This window comes from Myotis lucifugus, unplaced genomic scaffold, assembly GCF_000147115.1.
Source record: "Myotis lucifugus unplaced genomic scaffold, Myoluc2.0 scaffold_83, whole genome shotgun sequence".
Lineage (NCBI taxonomy): Eukaryota > Metazoa > Chordata > Mammalia > Chiroptera > Vespertilionidae > Myotis > Myotis lucifugus.
In genome coordinates this window covers 700,463-715,219 of record NW_005871131.1, presented here as the reverse complement: position 1 = coordinate 715,219, position 14,757 = coordinate 700,463, and the positions used below count along the sequence as shown (strand labels likewise).

The 14,757-nt window shown below is 45.5% G+C and overlaps 1 protein-coding gene across 3 annotated transcripts in view; it reads left to right on the top strand.

Annotated features, from left to right (window-relative positions):
• The first annotated feature begins 1,826 nt into the window (after positions 1-1,826).
• RFT1 (RFT1 homolog) overlaps positions 1,827-14,757 on the top strand; it is a 31,957-nt gene continuing 19,026 nt past the window's right edge. For all 3 annotated transcript variants that reach the window (XM_023755679.1, XM_023755680.1, XM_006090851.3), the window contains exons 1-5: positions 1,827-1,931; positions 5,468-5,553; positions 7,666-7,782; positions 9,162-9,351; positions 9,920-10,021. In XM_023755679.1, coding sequence (XP_023611447.1) covers positions 1,869-1,931; positions 5,468-5,553; positions 7,666-7,782; positions 9,162-9,351; positions 9,920-10,021 — 558 coding nt within the window. In that variant the 5' untranslated portion in view covers positions 1,827-1,868. The remainder of the gene's footprint in view (positions 1,932-5,467; positions 5,554-7,665; positions 7,783-9,161; positions 9,352-9,919; positions 10,022-14,757) is intronic.

Here is a 14,757-nt window from a genome sequence, read left to right as displayed (position 1 = left end):
AGAGAAGAAAGCAGGAGCAAAGACCGACAAGACAGGGCCTGTTTGAGAAACAGTAAGGGTTCCTAACGGCTAGAGCCTACAGTGTGTTGGGAAAGGGCAGTGATTATATTATGGAAGGTGGTCAAGCAGGCAGGTTGGGTGTTACAGTTAAGCCCCCCTTGTAAAATCTCTTAACCTCTGAATGTCCCTCTCAGGTATGTTGGCAGTTACTGGGGAAATGGAACCAACTATGGTCGAGGGTAGTCTGGGAAACGGGGCAAGTTTATTATAGCTAGGGCAACGGGGCAAGTTGATATTAGTAGCTAGAGAAACGGGGCAAGTTGATTAATAATACCTTGGTAACGGGGCAGTGTTGATTAATGTGTCCCAGGTAACTTTGTGTGTGTTTAGCCAACCGTTTTGTGAATAAAAGGCTGGCCCAGAACCAGGGTCGGCGCTGTGGTAGGAGAGAACGCCTATGGCAGTCGCTGGCCAGCTTTTCAATAAATCCTCACTTGCTGCTTAAGACCTAATTGGAGTTGGTGGTCTTACTCTCGTGAACATTGGTCCATAACATTGGGGTCAAATCACAGGAGGCCTAAAAGATACTGGAGAAGACTGGGTTTCCCAGAGTCTGCATAGCAAATAAACCAACAGAAGAGCAGCTGATGGTGTGCTGGGTGCTTTACATTTTAGAAAGCACCCCTGTCCGTCCTTCTGCTCTGGTAGCAGGAGGGCAAGAGAGGCAAGTTTAGGACCCGGAGCCCGGGGTCTGCGCCAGCAGGGGCAGGACGTGTAGACAGAACAAGTCACTGTACACCTCTGGGTCTCACTTGACTCCTTCTTTGCACTCAGGAAGGATTCCACAGAACCACTCCTGCAAAAACGCTGTATGTCACTTCTGGTCCTCAGTTCTTTCTCTGTGAAGTTGGGTCAATTCCCATCCAGGGAATTGCCTAACTCGGGGTGCGATTTTGTAGGCAAAGGCCAAAAGGCCGGAATCTTGTTAGTGAAGTTAGGGGAGTCCGTGTTCTGTGGATGGTGAACAGAGAGCTCAGAGAGACCACGTTTCTCCTCCGTACCCACTACTTAGCTCAGCGGTTCTCAACCTGTGGGTCGCGACCCCTTTGGGGGTCGAAGGACCCTTTCACAGGGGTCGCCTCAGACCATCGGAAAACACATATATAATTACATATTGTTTTTGTGATTAATCACTATGCTTTAATTATGTTTAATTTGTAACAATGAAAATACATCCTGTATATCAGATATTTACATTACGATTCATAACAGTAGCAAAATTACAGTGATGAAGCCGAAACCGGTTTGGCTCAGTGGATAGAGCGTCGGCCTGCGGACTGAAAGGTCCCAGGTTCAATTCCGGTCAAGGGCATGTACCTGGGTTGCGGGCACATCCCCAGTAGGAGATGTGCAGGAGGCAGCTGATCGATGTTTCTCTCTCATCGATGTTTCTAACTCTCTCTATCTCTCTCCCTTCCTCTCTGTAAAAAATCAATAAAATATATTTAAAAAAAAAAAATTACAGTGATGAAGTAGCCATGAAAATAATTTTATGGTTGGGGGTCACCACAACATGAGGAACTGCATGAAAGGGTCGCGGCATCAGGAAGGTTGAGAACCACTGACTTAGCTTATTTGGTTCAGGTAGGGGCAGGCGGAGAAAGCGCCTAGCCCAGCACAAAGGGGAGAAGAGATGGGCGCAGAACACTGACGCGCCCCACCCCGCCCACTCATAGGGCCCCGCACTGCCCGCGCCCCGCCTTCCGTTCCGAATCGACCAATCAGCGGGCGAGCTGCCCAGTGACGCGATCTTCTCGCGACGACACGGCTGGCGGCGGCGTTTCCTGGTGACAGCCGGGCGCCGGGCTATGGGCAGCCAGGAGGTGCTGGGCCAGGCGGCCCGGCTGGCCTCCTCGGGTCTCCTCCTGCAGGTACTCTCTGCCCGGCCGCCCCCGCGCCGTCCCGCCGCCGGGGTCCGCGGGGAGCCGCCTGCGGGCTGGCTCAGCCCCGCTGCCGAGGGGCTGGACAGGAGGAGGTGGCGGCGGAGGTGGGGCTCCTGGGCCCGGAGTTGGGAGCCGGCGTTCAGAGTCCTGGCTGGGAGATGGCCAACAAGCCACGTTCGTTTTGAGAAATGTAGTTATTTCTCGTAGAGCAGCAGGAGAGAGATCAGGTGGCGGGGGTGTTTGTGGTGCTGTGTGATCTGATGTATTTTAAGGCAAGGGGTTCATCTTCTCCATGCTCCACCCCTCACCCTCAAACACATGCCTCAAATTCCCTGACTCCCACTGAGTTCAGAGAGACTGTATGGCATCTGGGCTCAGGCAGGCCCTGGATTGAATTCCTGGTTCTGCCAAGTTCTTGCTGAATGAGCCAGGGCAAGTGACTTCACCTACTAAGCCTCAGCGCCTCATTTGGAAAATGGGGGTTATAATAGTAATAACAACAACAACAACAATAATAGTACCTAGCCCATAAGGTTGCTGCTAGGCTAGATTGAAGTTATTTGGATAATTGCTTCGCATGCCCTTAGTAAATCTTGGTGTGTCTTCCTTCTGCCTATGTGACCTGGAACCAATCATTTCCTCCTCTTGGTCCTAATATTCATCATCTGTCAGCATACATGCTGGTTGGCCCAAAGGATATCTAAAGGTTCGTTAAAACCTAGGAGCTGGTCCTAAGTCAAGTGGCTCCGTTTCTCTATGTCGCACTCTTGAGCCGTTTAATCCTGTCTCACCAAAGTCCTGAATCCATCTTCCCCCTTATTTTAGAGAGTCGATGTTTCCCGTGGAGGCTGGGAGAAGGAACCAGGCAGCCTTGGGCTGAAGTTTGGGTCTTGTCACTTGCTAGAGGCCCACCCTTGGGAAGTTTGCTTGGCTTCTCCAAGCATCAGTTTCCTTATCTTAAACGAGAACAATAATGCAACCTCATACGGTCATTAGGGAGATTAGGTGAACTGTCAGTTGTATGCCTGGCACATTATAAGTACTTAATAACTTAATTATTTTTGTTATGGTTTAGAATTTTTTTAAATGGACATAGTGACTGGGCAAGTCAACTTTGCTCTGAGTCTTAACTTGCTTCATGTGCATTTAGTCACCCAGTTTTAAGGGTCAAATAATGAACAGAAATGAAAGAGCTTTTTTAAAACTGTAAATTCCTTTACAAAGTGAAGACTTACTAATAAGGGCCTCTATGTGGAGCAAATACTGGGTAGCATGAGCAACCTTAGAGCTTCATTAGCTCAAACTTTTGTTCATTTAAGAGATAGGGAAAAGCCTGAGGCACTAGGTTTCTTAGACAAGGATAATGAAGTTAATATAAACATGTGTATGTGGTTTTTAAAAAATAGCCATAATCTTTAGATACCTGAGTATTTTAATTCAGTCTGGTATGTTTTTTCAATTTACAATGCATACACTTGAGGTAGCCTTGCAATTATATTGTAAATCTGCAAGAATGTGAGTTTATTCTCTGTCATAACTCTGAGATGGCCATAGTGAAAGTATTTTTTTTTAAATATATTTTTACTGATTTTTTACAGAGAGGAAGGGAGAGAGACAGAGAGCCAGAAACATCGATGAGAGAGAAACATCGACCAGCTGCCTCCTGCACATCTCCCACTGGGGATGTGCCCGCAACCCAGGCACATGCCCTTGACCGGAATAGAACCCGGGAACCTTCAGTCCGCAGGCCGACGCTCTATCCACTGAGCCAAACCGGTTTCGGCCGTAGTGAAAGTATTAATGCCTTTTATTTGTATGCATTTTTCAAAAATGCTTTTACCTACACAATCTTGTTTGATCCTTGTTATCAATCCTATGAGAAAGGCATCGTCTGACAGAGAAGGAAATTGAGGCTTATGAACATTACAGCAGTGGTTCTCAACCTTCCTAATGCCGCGACCCTTTAATACAGTTCTTCATGTTGTGGTGACACCCAATTTCATTGTTACAAATTGAACATAATTAAAGCATAGTGATTAATCACAAAAACAATATGTAATTATATATGTGTTTTCCGATGGTCTGAGGCGACCCCTGTGAAAGGGTCGTCTGACCCCCAACGGGGTCGCGACCCACAGGTTGAGAACCGCTGCATTAGAGGATGCTGGGGCGAACAGTTAAATGGTGACTTGAGATTTTCAGCTGAATGCTTTTTTCCATTAACAGCTCTCTGAATTGGCTTCAGACCTCTAAAACGGAGTACAGAACTTGGTGTGTATGTACTTACAGGGGTGGGCAAAAATAGGTTTACAGTTGCACTCAAATAAGTCATGCAATAATTAATAAATAATAATACAGGAATAAACTTTTGTGTATTCACAACTGTAAACCTACTTTTGTCCACCCTTGTATGAACCTGCATGTTTCTAAGGAGAGCTTTCAGCAGACTCACAAAAGGTCATGTTTGACTTCACAGATGTTAAGATTGTGATACCGGCTTTGGAGACCTTGCTGCTCTGTGGCACTTCAGGGGCAGTGTTAAATTGCACGCTCCCTTTTAGGCCTTACCGCTCCCCGGGGATTTTCAGACTTTAGCGGCTCCGCTCGTTGACATACCTGGATTTACTAAGACTGCAGCTGTGCATGGGTAACTCAGAGTGCTTGACAGAGAAGTGATTTGCCTTTTGGGCTCAAGTGCACTTGAGTTACACCTGTGGTGCTGCTGGGACGCAGGGGACGAGTCAGCGAGTGAGGCCGGCACCCCAGCCGCATCCCCATTTAGTAACCTCGTTTCACTGCAGCCTGTTCTTCTCTGTCTCATGGGAATAATTCTTTACTACGGGGGTTTTCTTGAACTGATATAGTCCTTCCAAATGGCACTAGCTAGACTCTGTCTCTCCCAACCACCCCTCCCCCTTTTAAAGTGTCTTATTGCAGTTGTCATTTAAAAGGTATTTTAGCTCCTCTCTGCAAGGTGGCAAACAGTCAGTAAATAAATACATTCTTTTCTGTTTTCTAATTGAAAACTGAAGTTCAAAGGGATTAAATGTCATTATCAGAATCCCCAGATACTAGTAGGCAGAGAAGAAAGAGAAATTAGACACCATGATTACTAGTGAGTCCGCTCTACCCTGCAGGCTCCCACTTGCAAAGTGCTTGCTATTTCTAAACAGGCTGGAAGGAGGGGCCATGGGAAGCACTAACTGAAGTTCTCATTCTGCCTCCTGGAGTGCCGGACTCGGAACCCAGAGAAAGTCCCTGAGTCTGTAGGGGCCTCCCTCTTCTCATCAGGAAGTTAGGGTTTACTGATGGGTCCTCTGACCACTGCCCAGGCGCGCCAAGAGATGCCAAGAAATGGCATTTTGGGAAGAAATGCAGACAGGTTGAGTGTTTTAGAAGGCGTCTCCATGGCAAGGCCGCTGTGTGTCATGACGTTAGGAAGAGCAGCCACATTGTTGTCATTTCAGCAAAGTAAGCACTCCCGGCATAATTTATTTTTAGGTCTTTTTCTTCTTTTTCTGTAGGTGTTGTTTCGATTGATCACCTTTGCCTTGAATGCATTTATTCTTCGCTTTCTGTCCAAGGAAATCGTTGGCATAGTGAACGTAAGGTAAGAAGGTCTGCGCCCTGGCACTCTCTGCAACTCGCATCCCTCGTTAGGTTTTCCTCTGTGCCTGCGTGTCACCCTCGGGTCTTAGAGGCAAGGAAGTTTACTGGAGTCACCGCGTGTTAGCAGCGGCTGTGGAGGAGCATGCTGCTGGGGGAATGAGCGGGGGATGTTGCTCTTAATGGACCCATGGAGTGTTTTCCATTAGCAGCCTCCGAATGCACATTTCCCAGCCAGCTTTTTCCTGTTTGCCTGCTCTCAGAACCCAGGATAGGAGTGGGAGTAATTCTCTGCAAACCCCTTCTCAGGTATAATTCTGTGTTCTTGTCGTGCTGACGGCAAAGGAGGGAGGCATCCTCCAGATCGTGAGGATGTGCTTTGTAATCAACCAGCCGCCTTCCTTCCCTCAGTGGTTATTTTCTCTCTGGGTGACTTGTTCAATGGAAAATGGTAGCTGGGATAAGGGCTTGAGTCCTTGTCATTAGTTCCATGGTGGCTCTTAGCTGACTGGCTTCATCTTTTAGACTCTGTGTTTCTTCCTGTCTCCTCCTTTCTCTTCGAGGACACCCCACACATATTCTGTATTCACAAATGACACAAAAGTATCTGAAGGGATGTGAGTGTGCAGAATAGCTCAGCTTCTCAGGTGTGTCTTCATGTCCTGATAAACAAGACAGTATGTTCCAGACAGCATTTCACATCTAATAACTACCAAACATATGCTCTTGGCTCTGTCCTCGCAGCCTAGTGAAGGTTCTCAAGCACTGACAGGCACACCCATTACCTGGGGAGCTTTGCACCAGGTAGGGCTGAGGAGGGCCCAGGAATCTGCATTTCAACAAGCTCCTCAGGTGATTTGGAAGTAGGGACCATACTTTGAGAAATACGATTTTAAAAGCAGGAAGGAAAAGACCAAATCCTCTTAGGGTGCTCAGACTTGAAAGCAGTTTGGGCCTCTCCCCGTCTGTTCTCCTCCAGATTGGCAGGTCCCTGCTTGGATAGCCCTTGTCTGGCCTGCCCCCTGCTTAACGTATGGTTGTCTCCTCATTCGCAGTGTTGGACAGAAGCACTGGGGACAGTGGTTCTCAACCTTCTGGCCCTTTCAATACAGTTCCTCATGTTGTGACCCAACCATAAAATTATTTTCGCTGCTACTTCATAACTGTAATGTTGCTACTGTTATGAATGGCAATGTAAATATCTGATATGCAGGATGGTCTTAGGCGACCCCTGTGAAAGGGTTGTTCGACCGCCAAAGGGGTCGCGACCCACAGGTTGAGAACCGCTGACTGGGGAGCAGGATGGTCCTTGGACAACCTCAGAAACTGTAGCCCTGGGCCACCCCCACTCAGGCTTCATCTGGGCCACGGCCTGTTGAGGAAGGGAAGCCTCAGCTGCTCCTCGCTAAGGTGCAGGAGGGTCACTCGGTCCTGCCAGCCTAGGAGGTACACAGGCAGGCTTGCTAACCTGGGTTGCAGTGGCCTCTGTCGTGGCTGCCAGCCTCTTTGCCTGTCCTGAGATTCTTGGCCAGAGCCTCCACTCAGTAGAGCCTCCACTCAGTAGAGCCTTCACTCAGTAGAGCCTCCACTCAGTAGAGCCTTCACTCAGTAGAGCCTCCACTCAATAGAGCCTCCGCTCAGTAGAGCCTTCACTCAGTAGAGCCTCCACTCAGTAGAGCCTCCACTCAGTAGAGCCTCCACTCAGTAGAGCCTTCACTCAGTAGAGCCTCAGCTTCTCTAACAAGGGCCGTTGGGTCCCCAGTCTCAGAGTGACTGAGAGGTCCCCTTGCTGGGTGGGGTCATATCTTGTCCTCTTCCTTATGGTCAGAGCCACACCTCTGCTTATAGCCACAGAGTCTGCAGGCTTTGGAGGCCCCTGTGGCCGTTTCTCCCCCAGGCATAACCTTGCAGGCACACACACGGCTGTTCCGGAATTGGATCCTAACGTTGTTGTTTGAGTGGATTAGACAGTGAGGAGTCCTGTGAAGACTGTCTTCCACATCACCACCACTGATTTGTGACCAAGGCTTTTTTCATCCCAGTTGCTGGTAAAATCTCAGACATTCTCTCCATAAAAAAGCTAGAGACCTTCTTACCATCTGCTTTCCCTTTACAGGCTAACGCTGCTTTACTCGACCACCATCTTCCTGGCCAGAGAGGCCTTCCGGAGAGCGTGTCTGAGTGGGAGCACCCAGCGAGACTGGGGCCAGACCATCAACCTCCTGTGGCTGACGTGAGTTGTGCTTTGCTTGTCAGGAGACAGTTTCAAAGGCAAAGGTAACAAATATTACAAGTTCAACAGCAACAGTTTAACGGTTACACAGCCCACAGCCTTGCTTTTGCAGTGGGTTTCTGGGGACTTGGCATCGGCCGTTTTCCTTCTGGTGATCCGGAGCCAGGAGGCGGCTCCAGGTGGGGGCTTCTGGGCCAGATTCCAGCCCTGCCTCTGCCCTTTCTGGAGGCTGTTTCTGCTGTTCCTGATCCCCAGTCCGGGTCCTCCTGGGCCTGGGCCATCTCTTTTATTCCTAATCTTTCCCCCTGTGGCATTTTCTGAGCTTTTAACAACCACTTAGTCTTAGTATTTTTTGAAAGCCTTTTAGGAGTTTCATTATATCTTCCTTCAATTTTGTTATGTTGATTTCAGTTCTGAGCCTTTTAGAATATTCGTGAGGACCAAGCACATTAGCTAACAATGGTAATAGCTTTTCTGCAGTTAAATCCCTGCAGGGAGGGCTGGTGGTTGAGGTTGTTTCCCAGTGCTGCTCTTGCGTAACTCCTGTTGCCTCATGGAAATGGCAATCTTAAGGGCTGGTAGGTTTTCATTTTCTTAGCGGAATGACTTAACTACCCAGTCATATGTAAGTGCTCTGTGGTACCCATGGGAAAGGATACTGTGCTCTGCATCAGTGGCCATTTGGGTGTAAGTACCAGCCGTATACTGTCTTTCAGTCATTCTAGGTAGAAGCAGCAGGCACACACTTTGGGGGAATTTTGTTTTTTGAGTCAGTGTAACACAATGGATAGGAGTGTAGCCTGGCATTAGACAGATCAGGATTGGGCCTCGCTTCTGCCCTTCACTAACTGTTCATAACTTTGGCCAAATTACCCAGTGCCTGTCTGCCTTAGTTGTCTCATCACTTAAGTAGAGATAATGACAGGATCACTGTGAGGTATCAGTGAGACAAAGGGGGTGAATCATAGCACCTGGCATGTAGTGTCTTAATAGGAATTAGCTATTTTTATGCTTATAACTATATTTCTTTTCTGTTCAGTGCTACTATTTTTGTTTATTTGTTTGTTTGTTTGTTAATCTTCACCTGAGGATATTTTTTTCCCCATTGATTGAGTGAAAGGGAAGGAGGAGAGAGAGAGAGAGAGAGAGAGAGAGAGAGAGACATCAATTGGTTGCCTCTCTCATGCGCCATGACGGGGCGGGGGATTGAACCTGCAATCCAGGTATGTGCCTTTGACCTGGAATCAAACCTGAGACCCTTTCGTGCTTAGGCCAGTGCTCTAACCACTGAGTACACCGACCAGGACAGTATCACTGTTGTAATATATATTTATATTTTTATACTTAGCATATTAAAGAACATTTCCCCCCATTTTTAGAGTCCCTCTGGGTGTGTTTTGGTCCTTGTTCCTGGGCTGGGTCTGGTTACGGTTGCTTGAAGTGCCTGATCCTAACGTCGTCCCCCACTATGGAACTGGAGTGGTGTTGTTTGGTCTCTCGGCTGTGGTGGAACTTCTGGGAGAGCCCTTCTGGGTCTTGGCACAAGCACACATGTTTGTCAAGCTCAAGGTCAGTATGCCTTCTGCTGTGAATGGGAAATGCAAAGAATAAGGGAAGGAATGTTTAAAAAAAATACCTTTATGGTAGAGAATGCTATTTTTCAGACTTGCATCTCGAAAGGTAATATGATAAATTTAGTTCATTCACTTGAAATTTGGCAGGTAGGCTGAGCTAAAGTTTACTTCTACTATGCTATTAATGAAAAAACAGGTTCATTAATAGGGAAGGTATTAATTTAGATAAGAATTTAAGTGGACTCTAAAGGTTTTTCAGTTAATTATATTTTTAGTTGTATACTAATATTAACTTTTCTCTTTATCTTTTAAAACATATAACTTGATATGTACAAAAGAGTGTCTGTAACATACCTGTAAATCTTAGAGCATGATAACATACTGGAGGTCCCTGAGCCTACCACCCAATGCAAGTAGGACATTACCAAAATTATGCCCAGCCCTATGCCTCAGCCCCACTGCCAGTGTAACCGGTGGCCCCGATTTTCTATTTGTCATTTCTTTGCATCTTTTAAAATGGTTTTTAAATGTTCCAAGTAACGCTCTTTACCACATGCTTGCAGGTGATTGCTGAGAGCCTGTCGGTAATCCTCAAGAGTGTACTGACAGCTTTTCTCGTGCTGTGGGTGCCTCACTGGGGACTGTACATCTTCTCTTTGGCCCAGGTAATAGTTACAGCCTTTCACTTTTGTATAATCTGTTTTTCCACCTGAGTTTTTCTTCTTGTTCCCATTACTACGTTCTTAATTTGAATATCTATGCATGTGAGGAAGGCTAGAAGCTCTGGATGGTCTTGACACTGCTCCTCTGCCGCCATGTTTCTCTGTGCCATGCACTGACCCACCTGGTCCCCAGGGGCCTGGTGAAGGCCACACACGAGGCCCTTTGGTCAAACATAAAAACTCCTGTAGACACTCTGTCAGCAAGCCCAAATCAAACTGATCTTTGATTGTCTGGCTGTCTTATGGAGGATAAAAACAGCTGTATGGGGATGAAGTGGGAATAAAATTGCATACCTGTTATGTTGCCTGGATTTCAATCAATTGTTTTCATACTAGGAGGAAACTCTGCCAAGTCTATTTTATTTTTTTTTAGATTAACTTTTAGAGAGGGAGGAAGGCAGGGAAAGAAGAGAGAGAGAGAGAGAGAGAGAGAGAGAGAGAGAGAAACATCAATGTGAGAGAGATACATGGATTAGAATCAAATCTGAAACCTTCTGGTATACTGGACAACACTTCAACCAACTTAGCCACATTTTTGTTTTAAACTTAAATTAAAATCTCCACCCTGGCCATGTGGCTCAGTTGGTTAGAGCATTGTCCCATGCACCAAAGGGTCACGGGTTTGATTCCCAGTCAGGACACATACCCAGGTGTGAGGAGGTAGCCAATTGATGTTGATGTTTCTATCTCTCCCTCTCTCTCTCTAAAAAAAAAAAAAATCAATAAAAACATTTTTTTTTTAAAAACTCACATAATTCAGAGGGCATGAACCAAGTTTTAGTAGGTTCATTTTTAGTTTTAGTAGTTTGGATTTCATTTCCATTTTATCTTTTCTAGTTCTAGTTCATATTTCTAGTTCTAATAAAATATAAGAGAGTACAAGTGCCAATTTAAAAAATGAAACCTAAGATCAGATAGTTATCAGAACATCTTATAGTACAAAGCAGTTTGTAATTTTTTCTTAATGTATAGGAAGATAAGTTAAAATTTTTAGTAATGATTTATGTAAAAACCTTTTCCATGTTCTAGACAAAAACTACAAATATTTTTGTGCAACATAGAAGAGCTAGATTTAAAATTAATAGAATAAGAATGAGAATTGGGGGGAGGGTGGGTGGGTGGGAAGTAATCAACCAAAAACCTTGTATGCTTATATGCATAACCCATCGGACATAGACAAGAGGGTGCTAAAGGCCTGGGATGGGGCAGGGGGCGGGTTGGAGGGGGTCAGTGGGGGATAAAGGGGGACATATATAATACTTTGAACAATAAAGAATTATAAAATACAGTAAAATTAAAAAAGAATGAGAATTGCCTCCTAAAAGCAGTTTGAAAACAATTGCATATTTTAGACAAGTTATTTGTGATTATTTTTGCCTTGTTTTATTAGCTCCAGAACTACAGTCTCAGCATTCATCATACTTTTTAAAAAATTTTAATTTATTTTTTTTAAAATATGTTTTTGATTTTTAGAGAGAGATAGAAACATCGATGAAAGAGAGACCCTCCTGCATGCCCCCCACTGGGGATCGAGCCCACAACCTGGGCATGTGCCCTGACCAGAAATTGAACCAGTGACTTCTTGGTTCATGAGTCAATGCTCAACCACTGAGCCACATCAGCTGGGCCCTCATACTTTTTGATGCATTCTCCCTGATAGGACAGGAGGGCCACACAGACACCCAGTTATTGGTTGACTCTTCTTGGGAAAGGTACTTTCATTGTCACTTTCCGATGATCAGAGCTCCTTCCCAGGATATGTCATATGTAGGTCATAGTCAGCAAGGCCAGTACTGAATTTGTTTCCTTATCATAGACTTCTGAGAGTTCTTCACTGGTACATTCTCTGTCAATTTATGTGTCAGAAGTCTAAGAACCAACAGTTCCTCATGTCAGCAGGCAAGCCACAACCAACACCCTGGGATTCCCTTTGTCCAATCCACTTCCAGGTTCCTCCTCAAATAACCCCTCACCCCATGGCATCAGATGTCAAATAATAGGGTTTCTCTGGAATATATAAAGAATTCTTTTTTTTTTAAATATATTTTATTGATTTTTTACAGAGAGGAAGGGAGAGAGATAGAGAGTTAGAAACATCGATGAGAGAGAAACATCGACCAGCTGCCTCCTGCACATCTCCCACTGGGGATGTGCCCGCAACCCACGTACATGCCCTTGACCGGAATCGAACCTGGGACCCTTCAGTCTGCAGGCCGACGCTCCATCCACTGAGCCAAACCGGTTTCGGCATATAAAGAATTCTTATAGCTCAACAACAAATAGACAAACCGCCAAAAGTGGGTAAAGGACTTGAATAGCCATTTCACCAAAGAAGATAGACAAATAAATGGCCAAAAAGCCCATGAGACAATACACAACATCCTTAGTCATTAGGCAAATGTAAATCAAAACCACAATGCGATGCCACTTTACACCCATTAGGATGGCTATTATCAAAAGAATACAGAAAATAACAAGTGTTGGTGGGGATATGAAGAAATCGGAACCCCCCATAAGTTGCTGGTGGTAAAGTGAAATGGGGCAGCCGCTGTGTAAAGCAGTTTGGCAATGCCTCAAAAAGTCTAATGTAGCTTGGCCTGCACGGCTCAATGGTTGAATGTCGACCTATAAACCAGGAGGTCGTGGTTCGATTCCCGGTCAGGGCACATGCCTGGGGTGGGGGCTCAATCCCTAGTGTGGGTTATGCAGGAGACAGCTGATCAATGATACTTTCTCATAATTGATGTTTCTATCTCACCCTCTCCCTTCTGCTCTGAAATCAATAAAAATATATGTTTTAAAAAAGTTAAATGTAGAACTACCAAAAGACCCCTCAATTCCATTTCTAGGTTTATACCCCAAAGAATTAAAAACAGGTGTACAAACAACTAGTACACGGATGTTCATAGCAACACTATTCCCAATAGCTGTAAGGCGGAAGCACCCAAAATGCCCAACTGATGAATGGGTAAACAAAATGTGGTGTATCCATACAATAAAATATTGTCCAGCCATAAAAATAAAACACACGGTGAACTCTCAAAACGTTATCCTAAGCAGAAGAAGCCAGACACAGAAGGCCACCTACTGTGTGATTCCATTAATATATTACCCAGAATAAAGTCCAGAGGCAAAGAGATTAGTGGTTGCCAGGGGCTGGGGGAAATGGAGAGTGAGTGCTTAATGGGTACAGAGTTTCCTTTTGGAGTTAGATAGTGATGGTGGTTATACAACACTGTGAATGTACTAAAAGCCACTGAATTGTATGCTTTAAAATGCTTAAAACAGTCAGTGTTAGGTTACGTGAATTTTCCTCAATGGAAATAAAGGGGAGGGATCATGTAGTTAGGATACGCTGCATGAAGACCTGCCATAGGTGGTTATTGTTTCCCCAGGCTTGCTCAGTGGGAAGATGAAGCGAGGCGGGGAAGGGAGCTGGAAAAGGGTACTTATCTCAGGAGTTGGCAGCAGGGGGTGTGGCGCACAGCAGTGCTGCTGTGTCTTAGGCTGGCTTGCAGCATGAAGGAAGAAGGATGGGGGAATTGGAAGGTGGTCAAAGGGGACAAACTTCCAGTTATCACATAAATAGGAACTAGGTGTGTAATGTCCAACATGATGACTATAGCTAACACTGCTGTATGATAGATAGGAAAGTTATTAAGAGAGTAAATTCTGTGAGTTCCCATCACAAGGAGAAATTTTGTTTCCTTTTCTTTTTATTGTGTCTATATGAAAAGGTGGATGCTAGCTGAACCTATTGTGGTAATTATTTCACAATATGTGTAAATCAGACTATCATGCTGTAAGACTTATACAGTGATGTATGTCCATTATTTCTCAATAAAACTGAAAAAAAAGGGTAGTGGATGGTGGGCTGTGTTCTCAGGCATGGATGGGGCAGGCGTGGGTAGCAGAGGAGCTAACTGGAGACTCCTCTTTGTCCTTGCTCTGTGCCTTTCTTACAAGTGTTTCCAGATTGAAAGGAGGCCTGGAGGCCCCATTTTTTCTTGAGCTCTTTTCAGGGGGAAGAGGAGAGAAGAGAGCTTGCAAAAGGGGCCACTTTGAATATTCCTCCCCAATCTGCAAATAAACCCCAGGCTGCTGCTCCTGGCCAAAAGCCATCCTTCGTCCCAGGTGTGTGGGCTCTCTTATCATCCCACCTTTCCCTCCTCATCCTCTAGCACAGTGGTTCTCAACCTCGGCTGCACATTGGAATCACCTGGGAATCTTTTTAAAATCCTGATTTCTGGGCCTCATCCTCCGGAAATTCTGTTTTCTTTGTTACTAATGTTGTGGCCTCACCCCATAACAAAGAAACAGAATTTTCCAGAGGATGAGGCCCAGAAATCAGGATTTTAAAAAGATTCCCAGGTGATTCTAATGCGCAGCAAGGTTGAGAACCACTGTGCTAGAGGCTCATGCGCGAAAGGTGGAATGATAAGAGAGCCCACACCCCTGAGACCGAAGGATGGCTTTTTGACCCAGAAACAGGCAACCTTCCTTTGTCTGCAGGATTTCCCAGGATGATTGGAGGTGGCCCCATTGCAAGCTCTCCATCTCTCCTCTTCTCGCTAAAAGGACACAGCAATATTGGGGCCTTCAGAGCCTCTTACATTCTGAAAACCATGTTGAAAGTGCTAGAGCAAGGACAAAGCTGATGTTTCCAGTTTATTCAATGC